This window comes from Narcine bancroftii, chromosome 4 (assembly GCF_036971445.1).
Source record: "Narcine bancroftii isolate sNarBan1 chromosome 4, sNarBan1.hap1, whole genome shotgun sequence".
Taxonomy (NCBI): Eukaryota; Metazoa; Chordata; class Chondrichthyes; order Torpediniformes; family Narcinidae; genus Narcine; species Narcine bancroftii.
The window spans coordinates 248424834-248438419 of record NC_091472.1 but is presented as its reverse complement, the minus strand read 5'-3'; the positions used below and the strand labels follow the sequence as shown (position 1 = coordinate 248438419).

Genomic DNA, 13586 nt, shown 5'->3' with positions numbered 1-13586 from the left:
TTCTTAGGGTATATGTCCATTTGTTTGTTTTTATAAAAGATGTACACATTTACACAATGCTGCAATACCAATTTAAAATGTGAGTACATCATTCATCTTTGTATACAGTTGATCACAATATTATTAGGTTTGGAATGGTTAAGGAAGGGGACAAGCAACAAAAGTGAAGGCATTCAAATGAAAGAGACTATGAAATGTGACTGATTGGCATCAAATAGCAAATGAGCAACGGGAAGCCTTCAAGAAAATACACAATGAAAACACACCTTGAGGAAGTAATGAAGGGTATCCAGAGCTACAGCTCTCTGTATGACTAGAGCAATTGAGCTTAAAATTAAACATTAAAAAATGAAGCTCATGATAAATATGAGATTCACATTCAGTCGAGAATTGAGGGAAACAAACTGTAAAGAAAATGAAAAGCAGACCACGAATGAGATTAGACCAGAAGATAACACAAAGGGGAAGTCAAGAAATCTTTTATAAACATATCAGGGGCAATTTTAATTTCAGCAAATAGGTGGAAGAAAAAAAATGTCAAAAGGAAAAAGATCATACCAGGCTAGAAACCGAAAGTCAATCAAATTTCTGCATTTAAATGTCAGGTTGTGTTTGGAATCTGCCTGGGAGAAATAAGAAGATACTTTAAAAAAGTCACTGCTCTTTACAAGAAATATTTGTGCAAATATTGGAATTTAACAGAGTGGAGACATAGATTGCCAGAGAATAAAGGTGAAAACACTCTGATTGGGAAGGATAGAAAAGGTGGCAACAAATTCTCTGGCCTGAACCGCTAACATTGGGTGACTCAGTCAAAGACATTAAACACAAAAGTTGTACTGGGCAGCAGTTAAGGAAACTGAAAAATAGTCACTTAACTTGAAGGCACACTCTTGTTCATTGATTTTCAAATTCTCCACAGCCGTACCACCTTGGGTGCTCTCATTGATGCCCACAGGAGGATCATAAAAATGTCACGCACCTCTGAAATAGCAAACTGCTTTGCACACAACTTCAACTATGAGAATGGAAATCAGTGGAGGGCTAGAGCTCACTGGAGGCTGCACTTCCTCCATTGGTTGCATAAACCTTCATGGCATGTCTGAGCACCAGCCTCAGGGTATCATCACATCATGTGATATTTCCAGATTATTAGAACATGAATTGCTGCCTGTTGGTCCTAGTGGCCATACCACAGATGATCAAAATGCTCACCACCCTTACCCTTGTCTCATCATCCTACCAGGGCTCTGTAGGGATGGATTTCAGATCATTGTGTCACAGCCATTCACTAAAGCACGTGGCAGTTAACTGATGGATTGTCTGCCAGGCCAGCATCTGTATCACTCCCGTTGTAGGAGGGTGTGGTCTGCCACAGGAGTAGGGTTTCATCAAACTGGAATCAAATCACTCCCAGATGATCCATGGTAATTCGACACTTTCAAAAGATCTTACTCCATACATGTACAGATGTGAACATGGGCAGTGTTCATAAAGTGTCTCTCTAATGCTGCCTTCTTTCCCTGATCTCTTCACACTTCTAAGCAGAAATACCAGTGGCCTATGAAGACAAGTAATGCACTTCGCAGCAAGCTCAAGGATGCCAGTGAGTAGTTCAACTAATATATTGCACAAGTGAACCTGCACGACATGCAGAAGTATTATTGTGTCATCCACTGAAATGTTGCAGGACTGCAAAGACCCTTTGACATATTAAATGGCTCCTCAGTTTGTAATTTTCAGGGAATCTAAAGCAGTATGTGTGTGCTGCATTCTCTATAATGGTGCATTAAGAATCAGAATCAGAATTTATTGTCATAAATGTCATGAAATTTGTTGTTTTTGTGGCAGCATCACTGTGCAAACATTTATATAAACTACCTTACAAAATACAGAATGTCCCTGGGTTAAAAACATCCAACTAAGGGACAACTTGTACTTACGAATGGACTACGCACAGCCTCTGTGGTTCATTGGCTTAAGGAGAGCACCATCCAGCATTTCAAGTCAGATCACGTTGTCGTTAACACTATGTTGAGGGTGTAACTTTGTATTTGGCTTAATTTAAAAAAAAAATTACCCTTGTAACCATGCCTCCAAAGCATAAATCCTCCTTGTGCTTGACAATGCACCCGGACATCGAAGCACTTTAGATGACCTTCACCCCAATGTAAAGGTCATATTTTTACCCCCCAACATGACATTGCTACTTCAGCCAATGGATCAGGGAGTCATAGCCTCCTTTAAGGCCTATTATTTCCGGCAGATCTTCTCACAAGCGGTCAGGGTCACCCAAGATGATGTGATGAGCTTAAGGGAGTTCTGGAGGAATTATAACATCTATGATGCCATCAAAAATATTGCTGATTCTTGGGTTGAAGTGAAGCAGTCAAATATGAAAGGAGTGTGGATCAAATTGTGCTCCTAGCTTATGCATGCTTTTCAGAGGTTTACAGTTGACAACATCGCTGCAACCAGGCAAGCTGTGGTTAATATTGGTGATCAAATGCAGTTAGACATCAGCGAAAATGATGCTGTGGAGTCACTCGACTCCCACGCCAAAGAACTGACCAATGAAGACCTAACAGAACTAGAGCAGCAGATGACAGCATTTGACAAAGAAGAGCAGGACCAAAAAACTGCAGAACTGAAAAAGTGTTTGATGCAAGAATTAGCTGAAGCCTTTTGGCTCATCGAAGCAGGGATGGCAAAGTTAGAGGAGCAAGATCCTAACACAGAGAGATTCACCAAAGTTTACCGTACAGATACTGATGTCCTCAGCTGTTATAAGGCCATTTATGATGAGAATAAGAAAAGCTCTGTACAAACCTCCCTTGATGCCTGCTTCAAGAAATTGACTCCAATAGTCATATATTCCAAGACAAACATTTGACTAACTGACACTAAAAAAGAATTGTATGTACCTGTTCCAACTTGCCTTCAAATTCAACTTAAAGACAGACTTAGGAACGCATCTTGTTTGTAACCCAGCATCTGCCCATGAATAAAAATAGTGCAATAAAATGACAAGATGAATTAGTGTCATTCAGGAATCTGATGGCAGAGGGGAAGAAAGTGTTCTTGTGCCATTGAGTGCTCATCTACACTTTATCCTGATGGGAGCAGAATGAAGAGGGCAGTGTGGTGGTCCTTGAGAATAGACAATAGGTGAATTGCAGTGGGTCCAGTCTTTTACTTAGCTATTTGTTAATTCTGGCCATGACCAACCTCTCAAAGCAGTCCATCACAGTATATATTAGTGCTAATGGGAGACAGTCGTTGAGGCAGCTCATTTTGCTCTTCTCAAACACCGGGATAATTAATGCTCTTTTGAAGCAGGTGGGAAACTCCGAATGCAGCAACGAGAGGTTGAAGATGTCTGTGAATAGTCCGGCTATTTTCAGTACCTTTCCAGGTATGCCATCAGGGCCTGACGCCTTGCGAGGGTTCACCCTCTTGAATAATTTTCTGACATTGGCCTCAGAGACAGATATCAAAGGATCCTCAGCCTTTGCAATGATTCCTGTAGGCAATGTATGGCTCTCCTTCTCAAAGCAGCCATAGAAGGAGTTCAGCTCATCGGATAATGAAGCATCACAGGCAACTATGGTGTTCATCCTCACTTTAAGAAGGATGAAATGTACAGGGACATAAACAGGAGAGGATTGATCCTCTGGAGATTAGAAGAAGGGAGGTGACGTTGGCCATGCAAATGGAGCAAGACACATTATAGCCTTGGATGCATAACCCAATTAAGCTCCACTAGTCCATCCATCTTGCATCTAAACACTTTCCCTCCCTTTTTTCACCAAGTCAAATTTCTCCTGCAAACATCCACTTATACTGCGAACTGAACTACAATGACCAGCATCATTCTGTATCTCACCATTACACAAAATTTAAAATTTGCAGGCCTAGAAAATGATCAAAAAATGCTTTTGAGAAGCTAAAGTATAAATGTAACAATCTTGAATTTCCTCATGTTATGGCGAACACCCACATACAGAAAACATCCTTACGCAAGGACAAATCTTTACTTTTCTACCTGCAACTTTCATGTGGCTACCAGCAGAGGCAGAAGCTGGATGCTCACATCCCTCATTTGCTGGAAGAGAAGCACTTGACTGAATTCCTCCAAGTTCTGATTCTGATGACTACTCTAATTGCACCTGTGCACAGGCAGACACTCAGGTTCCTGTAAGCAATATGCTGCATATCATTGGAATTTCTGAAGGATCAAGGTCAGTATATTCAAGCCTACATGCACTGAGTGAAACCAAACATTGGTCTCAAAGTACATCCATTAGAGGTCACTCTCTTCATGGATGAGGTGTCACTGTAAAAGCCCAAAATGTGACGTAAAAAGTCAAAATGAAACATTATGGCCCTCACACCAAGATAAATTGCTCTAATTAGTCCAATCATCCCCAGTGCAATAGCATCACCTGCTACCTCGTACATTCTTTCCTGCTGACCCACAAGTTTCTTGCTAGTCAATACCAACATCTCCACTAGGAGGAGCATCAACATCCAGTTAAGGAAAGTTTGGACTGTGAATCCCTCCAAAGCAGATTTTCCACAACTGTCTCCACCATCTGCCCTGGCTCACTGGTGATGTGTAAGGCACCAAGTATTCACCAAATGAAATCATATGGCCATGCATATGAGGTAGAACAGGGTAGGCATGAGTTCTGAAAAACATGCTCAAATTGAGTCATCACATAAAACACGACAGCCCACAGATGCAGTGATTGAAGTTAAAACACAATGCTGGAGAAACACAGCAGGCCAAACAGCATTACTTTATAGAGCAAAGATAAAGATACATAACCAACATTTCGGGCTTGAGCCCTTCATCAAGACATGGCCAAAATGTGGGCAGATGCTCAGACAAAATGGTTGAGTGGGGGAGGGGCTTCACTTGGAAGGGATGTTCAGGACCTCGAATGGTGGTGAGGGATGAGGTGTGGGTACAAGTGTGGCTCTTCCTGCAGGGGAAGGTGCCAAACTGAGTTCCCTTTGTGCAAGGCGAAGGCCTGTGTGAAATTAGAGTCACAAATTTAAACTGTCCTGGTGAGAATGTTCAAGGTTTTAAGCACCTTATATTTAATTACAGTTTATGTCTTCTTTACATTGTGCAAACAGCTCCAAATTATTTTAAAAGTCATTCTTTCAACATACCATCAAATAATGAGGCTAAAATTCAATTGCGTTGCCATCATGCCTGCTCTGTCTGATGGTTCAGGAACCCCAGGAATATGCTACTACTTTAATTGAAAAAGGAAACTACACAAGATCTTTTATTGCTCCTTTTGGACATTTGAGGAGCAATAATTTTCATAATTGAGGAATAGTAGCAACTAATTTGCACACACCAAGCTCCACAATAGTAAAATTATATGAACAGATCATGACATATAAGGTCAATATTGGTCAGGAAACCTCCTCTGCCCCTCTTTAAATGGCTCCATGTTTTATGTCCATCCGCTATAGCAGACATGGTCTTGGCTTGATTCAGCACTCTACAGGACTGCCAACTTCAATGCCTGTCTTGATGTTTAAGGTGTTAAAGTGGAACTTGAACTCACAACCTTCTGATTCAGAGGCCAAACTGTCAAGAAATGTGCCAGAGTTGGCTGGAATAAAGTGGCTCTGACCAATTTTCAGGGGCTTGTCACAAGGAAAATCTCAACACTTGCTTCCTCCCTGTCCCCCGCATGCATCATCTCAAGATAGGCTGCGCATCAGAAAGTTACAACATGACCCAAAAAGTGAAAGTCAATAGAAAGCAACATTTTTGTGAAGGTCATGGCTCAGATAGTGAACAGATACTCGAGTATCTGATTTTACAAATAATGTGAGCAAGTCGAAATGATGGAGGAGGGGTAGAAAAATATGATATGGTACAAATAGAGGATATACTTAATAGGCTGGCAGTGTTTAAAAGTTGAAAAGTCACCTGGTCCAGATGGGTTGTATCCCAGGATTTTGAGGTAAGCAAGGGTGGATCTGGCCACAATCCTTCAATCCTACTTGGATGGACATTGGAGTGGTGCAAGAAGGCTGGAAGGTTGCACGTTACACTCCTGTTTAAGAAAGGGGAGAGGGATGAACTAGAGTCCAGTTTGCCTCACATTAGTGTTAAAAATGACAAACAAAAATATTAATTTGGGTCAATTAATGGCAGCCAATATTGTTGTGCTAAAAATACACAGAAATGCTGGAGAAAGGCTCAGGCCCACAATGCCGGTAATATAGCTTTACCTCCTGTGGACACTGCGAGACTGGACGAGTTCCTCCAGCACTTCTGCGTGTTTTTACTACAATCACAGCGTTTGCAGACTTTCATGTTTCACTTGTGTTAAAAAATAGTCAGGTCCCGAATCCTTTGACATGCTAATGGAAAGGGTTGATATGTTTGAAAGGTCCTTGACATCAAAATTAAAATATATGGGATTAAAGAGGCAATGAGACTATGGATACAAAATTGGTTCAGAGACAGAAAACAAATTAGTGGTGAATACTTTTGTTTAAATCTTGGGGGGAAAACACAGAATTTCCCAAGGTCATTAGTCTCACCATACTTTTTAATTTAGATTAATGATGTTAGGTATACCACAGTACCTGAGATGATTGTATTAATGATCTTAGGTATTGTGGCTTAATTGAAAACTTGGAAATCGTGAGCAGACAAATAATAGATTTCAGGAACACACATTCAGCTGGTGAGATGGGCAGACATCTGTGGATGAAATTTAATGCAGCGATGTGTAAAGGGATGCACTTTTGGGAGGAAGAATAAACAGTTCAACACCAGGAGTGCAGAAACAAAGACCCAATAAATCACATACACAACCATTAATATGGTAGCACATTAATAAACATTAAAAATATAACCATAATAAAGCTCTTTTATCTAAGTATTAATAAAACGATTGGATGACTAACAAAGCTTTGGCTGGAAAAAGGTGTTAAACTGGGCATTGCATATTAAGAATAGCAAGGACCCTTGAAGAATACAGGGGGGAATTACCTGAGTGATACAAAGAATGAATGATTGCATTAGTACAAACAAAAGTTTTAAAAAATAGAAAGTCGAGAAAAAGGTTAAAAATTAGAAAAAAAAATAACTTGTAGTGTTAAGCAGTAACCAAAGAACCCAAATATTTTAGATAATCAACAGAAGAAGCAGGGCACAAGAGAATATTCTTTCAGTCCAATAAATTATTAATGACTGGAAAGCACAACCCATGAGGGTAGTGATGGCAGATACAATCGTAACATTGAACAAGGAAATTGTATGCATTTAATTTGAAAGGAAAAAAAATGGAGAAAATTTAATATTTGGACAAATTAGACAGCTCTTTCGAAGACCTATCTCAGGTACAATGGGCCAGCTGACCTTTTTCTGCTTGCAGGATTTCACCACTGATTTACAGTATATGGTCTCAAAAAAATCATATGGGAAAGGACGTAAAATGGGGGCAGTGAAGAGCCAGAATGTTCTACAGTATATGAATGTGTCTCATTGTTCTTTGGTATTAGTGGTCACTTTTCTCAAAAATAAAGGAATAATACATTTGTTTTATTTGATGTTGCAATGCAGAGCATTTGAGTGGTAAATTAATGTGCTCCTTTTTTCTAGGCATGCATAGTTATTCACATCTTCCAGGGAGCTGCAACACAATACTTTAATTTACAATTAATCTTAATATCCCTATAGATGAACAGATTTAGCACTACTCTGATCCCATTGTTTGGGAAAGTCACTGAATCATAGCCTTATCGAGGACAGGAGGTTATCTGGTCCATAGTTTCAAATTGGTTCTGTGCACTTATCCACCTGCCTTACCATTACAGACCTCTAAATTTCAAATATTTATCCAAGACTGCCTTGAAATTTATTTCAGGGTACTGAATTTGCTTCCATCATTGTTTCAGGAAAGCATAGGTAATATAGAACAAAATAACCCATCTCCTTTCCAGTTTTACACTTTTTAATCCCCCAAAATATTTCTTTTGGTTTTAGTCTCTCAATACAACTCTATTCCTTCATCTTTAAAGGTCCACGTGATGGCACAGAACTAACACAATTACTGATATGCCTGCCTCATCACAGTCTGATTTCCTAATTGAAGCCATAGAGCATGGGCCAAATTTGTCAGCCTCATGCCCACGTTGACCATAAAGTACCTATCGATACTATTCATGTTTGCCAGTGACCTGCTGCTTCAAGTAAAATATTCATTCAGATGTTGAGAAAGTACCAAAGCTATGACTATTTCTTGCAGTACGAGTCAAGACATCCTGCACCATTCCGTGGACCAAGTAAGAGTGACTGATTAGCATTGTTCATTATTTATAAGCTCTGCACTTGCAAGCAGAGCCACTAAATTCAGTACCAATGTGCCTTGAGGGCAATAGGCACAAATGTTGGTCCCCTTCTCTATTCATCAATCCTTATACTGAATCAAAGCTATGAAGAATGCAATCCAGACTGGTAGAAGAATATCTGTGTGGGTCAGATACCAACATGAGAACATCGTCTAAAACTGGTGAAAATGAAAATTTAAGAACTGTTATCCAGAACAAATGTGTCCTGCAAAAATGATCAACACTCAAATGTTTTCTTGGGGGGGCGGGGGGGGGGGGGGAGGTGTTATCTGCACAAGATTGGTAACCAACTTCAAAAGATGCAAATGAAAAAGCTGTAGAATAAAGTAGGTCATGAACTTCACAGGCCAAAATGTAAACATTCTCACATGTGCAGTAAATCTTTTCATCCAACTACCTTTTTGTGTATCCAGTCTCAACTATATCATATTAACTTTCTATTATGCAAAGCACGAGATTTGCATCCTGAAAACAACCCTACCACCTAATTTATTCAGCTATTTCACAACTGACTTATTAACTTTTTAAAACACTTAATGATGACTGTGGTTCAACAGCTGCTTGAAAAGTGTTAAATGATTATTACAAAGGCTTCTGTAATTTACTGCAATTTTGCCATTCCCACTAACAAAATGAAGTTGAAGGAGATTTACTTAAAATTAAAACAACATTCATATTTACATTATATTTACTGTACAAAAGCAGACTGTTCTCTGCTATCATCTGTTTCCCAAACTTGCTTATCTCACTGCCTTTCCATTTAACCATTTAATCTTACAATATACTTTACCTGTTTCCCCAAAAATACTCCACACACTACTGTGATCCATGTATTAACCACTCTTTATCCAAAAGTTGTTTCAATTGCATTCCTTGTTGAGTTTATTAATTATCCTAAACATCTAACCCTAGATTTGACTGCATCCACCTACTCTATCATAAGCCATGAATTAACTATTAAATTACCCTCTCAACTACATCAAAGAGAAAACAAACCTAATTAAAATCATGTGAAACCTTTAAAATTGCTAGCTCTTTGTTTAACGAAAAGAAAACATGACTAATGTATGTCAGCAGAAGGCAAATAATTAGGTTTATTCCATAACTAAAATGCTTGTGCAAAGACTTCACTAACCTTTAATATGAATGTATTAAGCAGAATTTGTTTGTAGATGTTTTCTAATCTTTACCTCTATAAATGAACAGATTCATTTCTCATATCAGCTACAAATATATGCAGGGGTGCAGTGCTAATTTTTTTTAGGTGCTGGAGCTCACCAAAAACGGCGACAAGTAGGTGCTTGGAGCTGCCGAGGTGCCAGAGCGGCCCACTGAGGTGCCGGAGCGGTGCTCCAGTGAGTTCCGGCAGCACTGCACCCCTGAATATATGTCGAGTTACCCACCATCAGATGCTTAAAGTTCAAATTATTAAAAAGAGTCGCATTAATATTTAAGCCTGCAAAATGTTGAAAGATTTAAAATGTCTTTTAGAGAGTGTAGATTAGCATAAGAATGTGTTGCAATTTTGTTTAAAAAATGTTAAAAATGCCATGCATGCTGAATGTTAGCTGGTTTTCAAACTATTTATCCCAGTTTTCGCTATTTTGGGTATTATGATCATTTTTTCAAGGAGGTACAATTAAATGAATTGTTAAAAAGATAGCAAAGAATCAAATAGCTTTTTTCTATCCTGAACTGTTCCATGATGACACTCCCATAACATCGTGACAATATTGCATAGTAACTGGAAATAGAGCAAATATAGTCCAGCAACCAACAACTCCAGTTAAATCTGAAATCCAAGAATTCCTCATAATCAGCAAGAGCCATTTTATATAGGATGCTCCAATATATATATATATATATATATATATATATACACACACCCATATATATATATATATATATATATATATATATATATACACACACACACACAATAAAAAAAAAATATATATATATATACAATGTGTGTGTGTGTGTGTGTATATATATATTATATGAAACTTAGTGAAAGCAATTTACTGAGCAGTAACACAACTGACAGAATCACTTTCTCTCAATTGAAGATGAGAAAGTAAAAGTTGCAATGTTGTGCAAGTTATTGGAAATTTCCCTATAATATGCACATGTCCTTCCTCCACTTTCTTTTAGGTGCTCAACTTTCAAACATGAAGAGAAAGGAATGCAGAATGCCATTCAAGTCCATTTAATCACAGAGCATCATTTGTTTCAGAGAAAAAAAAACATGCCTATACCCAATAGCTAACGGAGGCTGCCAAGGAACAAATAGAATCTGTAGGAAAATAAAAAGAAGATTGTGTAGGAGAAAAAAAACCCAACTTGAGATGTCTATATCGTAAAATGCATCTTCTGCAGATGGCATGGCAGCTTCTATAACCACAGTACTATGATTAGATTAAAAATACATTTGCAAAAGGCACTTACCTCCATCTCCAGAACCTGATCCCATATCTGTAGAGAGACAAGATCTCATTAGAAGGCACAATAGCATCAAGAGTGATTTATTTAAGAAAAACTTGACATCTTCTCAGCACTGGTTGCAGTTTCTTTCTAAAATCTATTGATGCAGTCTCTATTCTATTCTGAAGGAGAGTTAAGCCGAAGAACAAATGTGCAAGTGGGACTGAGGCAAGAGGCAGCAGGAATGTATTTTTATTGTGGCTGGAATGGTAATTGAGTGGTCTGGTTAGAGTGCTGGCAATTCCCATTTCCGTTCAATATGCCTCTATAATAGATTTGAAACGTGATAAGGAACAGTGTCTGTAGTCTCTACGTTACAAACCCTTGCAAGCAGATTCTCACTTGAGTCTCAGATGTATTTTATGATGCAGATTATTAAAGACGCCTTCGCACTCTCTCTTTCTCTCTCTACCCCCCCCCCCCCCCCCCACCCTTCCTTCAGTTGCAGAACATATTACGGCTTTCATACCGTTCGAACAAGATCCTTCTCCCAGCACCTTTATTTCGCTTTGTTGCTTGCACGCCGCTTGCCGCAGGTAACACTCATTCTGGTAGGTATTGCCGTTGGAGCCGCACACTGGCACATAGTCAGTGCTACACTAAAAAGAAACAGAAATGTCGTTAAGATCCGACAGACTTTCTGCAAAATCCATCCACGCTGAGCAACCGGATTCAGCAGCCGGACCCGGGTTCAGGGCCCACGGGAGCCCCGGAGGAGGCGGGGGAGGGAGTGGTGGGGGAAGACAAAGCAGCCCCGGGCAATGCGCGCCCCTTACCTTCAGCTGACAGTCACAGGTGATGGTGTTCCCGATTCGCAAGCACTCCCCACCGAACTGACAGGTGTTGATGTCGCAAAGAAACAAGTCGTGTTCTCTGTCGTCGAAACCTGGGGTTGGTGGGTGGGGGGGGGGGAGGTAAAGAGAAAAAAAAAGATATCAGGAGGGGCGAAGGTAAGGGAGGACCTGGACAACTTGTTGGAGAAAGAATGCTGGTCACCTAGCGAAATAAAAAGATGTGCAGATGGAGCCCGTGCCCCAGCACATCCGTCTAGTTCAGCAGTGAGAAGTGTTGCAAAAAAAATTCACCATGCAACCTTCAAAAAGCTTCGTCCTCATGCTCACCCTTCAATAAAATTTCGCCACTGCTTCTCTGCGCTGCATCTTTCCTCGATCTTCTAACATTTAATATGTACACACACATTCTATATATAGATTACACATCCTCTGCTTGCGCGTGGTTGTGCACGCATTTATACATATTTATAGGTAAATAAACTATAGGAAATGCATTCAAGGGTCCTACTACTTGGGGAATGACATGAAGCTACAATGCAAATAAACGGAGCTGCATTTTAAGTGAGAGCTCGTCTTTCTGCTGTCCTGACTTTGCGAAGGAGCAGAGACGGATCGCAAGTCTAAACCCGCAGACAGAAACTGCAGGCAGCCCCCGGCTTTGTTTCGTTTCGGCTGCAGTTTTCTCTGGGATTGCGACGTGGAAAAGCAAGAGGAGCCGGAGAAGAGGACAGGGGTGCAGAGAGAGGCATTTATTTTGGCGTTGCAACCTGCAGAACTCCACCACCAACCCCCCCCCCCTCCCCCACCCTCTTCACTGCATCCACGCCCTCCATCCAAGCCTCCGCCTTCTCCAGCACAGTGACTGCTGGAGGATCTGCTCAAAGAACACAAGCCCGCTGGAGCTCAGATACTTTGGATGGGAACGCCGAGATATGGGTGCGCATTTTTTTGAAAAAATTCTGCACTCTCTCCAACTCCGGGTTTGCAAACGGAGAAAGAGGGTGCAAGGCTGCGGCAGACATTTCCACCTCCACCCCATCCCTTCCCCAGAATAAATCAAATTGATTCCGAGTGCACATTTTAAAATGAAAACGGAAAAGAAAAAAAAAAACCCGCAGAAAGCAGCTCAGGCAGGCAACATTTATGCTGGAACGCAGTGCACTTTTCTGAATTCGGCAAAAATCCGCCCTATGATTTTTAAAGTACAGTACATTCTGCAAATTCTTTGCAACGCTACACCTGGAATCATCACCGCCAACTTGTAGCAAGAGTGCCAATATTCAATTGCAACTGAAAGTTAAAGAGAAGACCATTTCTCTCGTGCATTCCATCCTCTCTGCTCTCATCACCCCCCCCACCCCGACACCTCTGGACTCTTGTCTTACCCGAACAGTTCCAGCCGGTGGGAGTCTGGCAGTCACTCAGGGAGGTAGGGTAGGCTGACAGATGAACAGGTAGAGTCAGCATTGCCAGCAGAAAGTGAAGAGCAAGTGTCCAGCCTGGCGGGTGGGATTCCACCATGACGACAGGCGGCGGATCGCGGACCTCGGCTCAATCCCAGGTTCTCCGACCCCACCATCTTACACAGGGCACATCACGCATCCTGCGCGCAGCTCTGCCGCCACATGTGTCCTCCGTGAGCTCCCGAGTCCAACAGTAGCAGCAGCAACCCCTGCACCTCTCTCGATCGCTCCTGCCGCCCTCTCTGACAGTGGACCGGCCGGGATGGGTGCTCCTGCAGCGCTCGCTCTCTCTCTCTCTCGCACGCGTCGCCCTGGCAGCGGGCGGGCTGCTCGCTCGCTCGCTCGCTCTCCTGCGCGCCGCACTGGCAGAGTGGGCTGTCTGAGCGACTCGCTCGCTCACCCTCTCGCGCAGGAGAAACTTGTTATTGATGAGGCGCCCGGCGCGCGCCAG

General features: G+C 41.2%; 1 protein-coding gene across 3 annotated transcripts in view; it reads right to left on the bottom strand.

Annotated features, from left to right (window-relative positions):
- tmeff2a (transmembrane protein with EGF-like and two follistatin-like domains 2a) overlaps window positions 1–13586 on the bottom strand; it is a 132591-nt gene extending 119005 nt beyond the window's left edge. For 2 of the 3 annotated variants that reach the window (XM_069934631.1, XM_069934632.1), the window contains exons 1-4: window positions 13058–13586; window positions 11655–11764; window positions 11348–11477; window positions 10843–10869 (exon numbers count right to left, since the gene is read on the bottom strand). In XM_069934631.1, coding sequence (XP_069790732.1) covers window positions 10843–10869; window positions 11348–11477; window positions 11655–11764; window positions 13058–13193 — 403 coding nt within the window. In that variant the 5' untranslated portion in view covers window positions 13194–13586. Of the gene's footprint in view, window positions 1–10842; window positions 10870–11347; window positions 11478–11654; window positions 11765–11999; window positions 12099–13057 lie in introns of those variants that run through there. The other variant, XM_069934633.1, reaches the window with a different exon arrangement.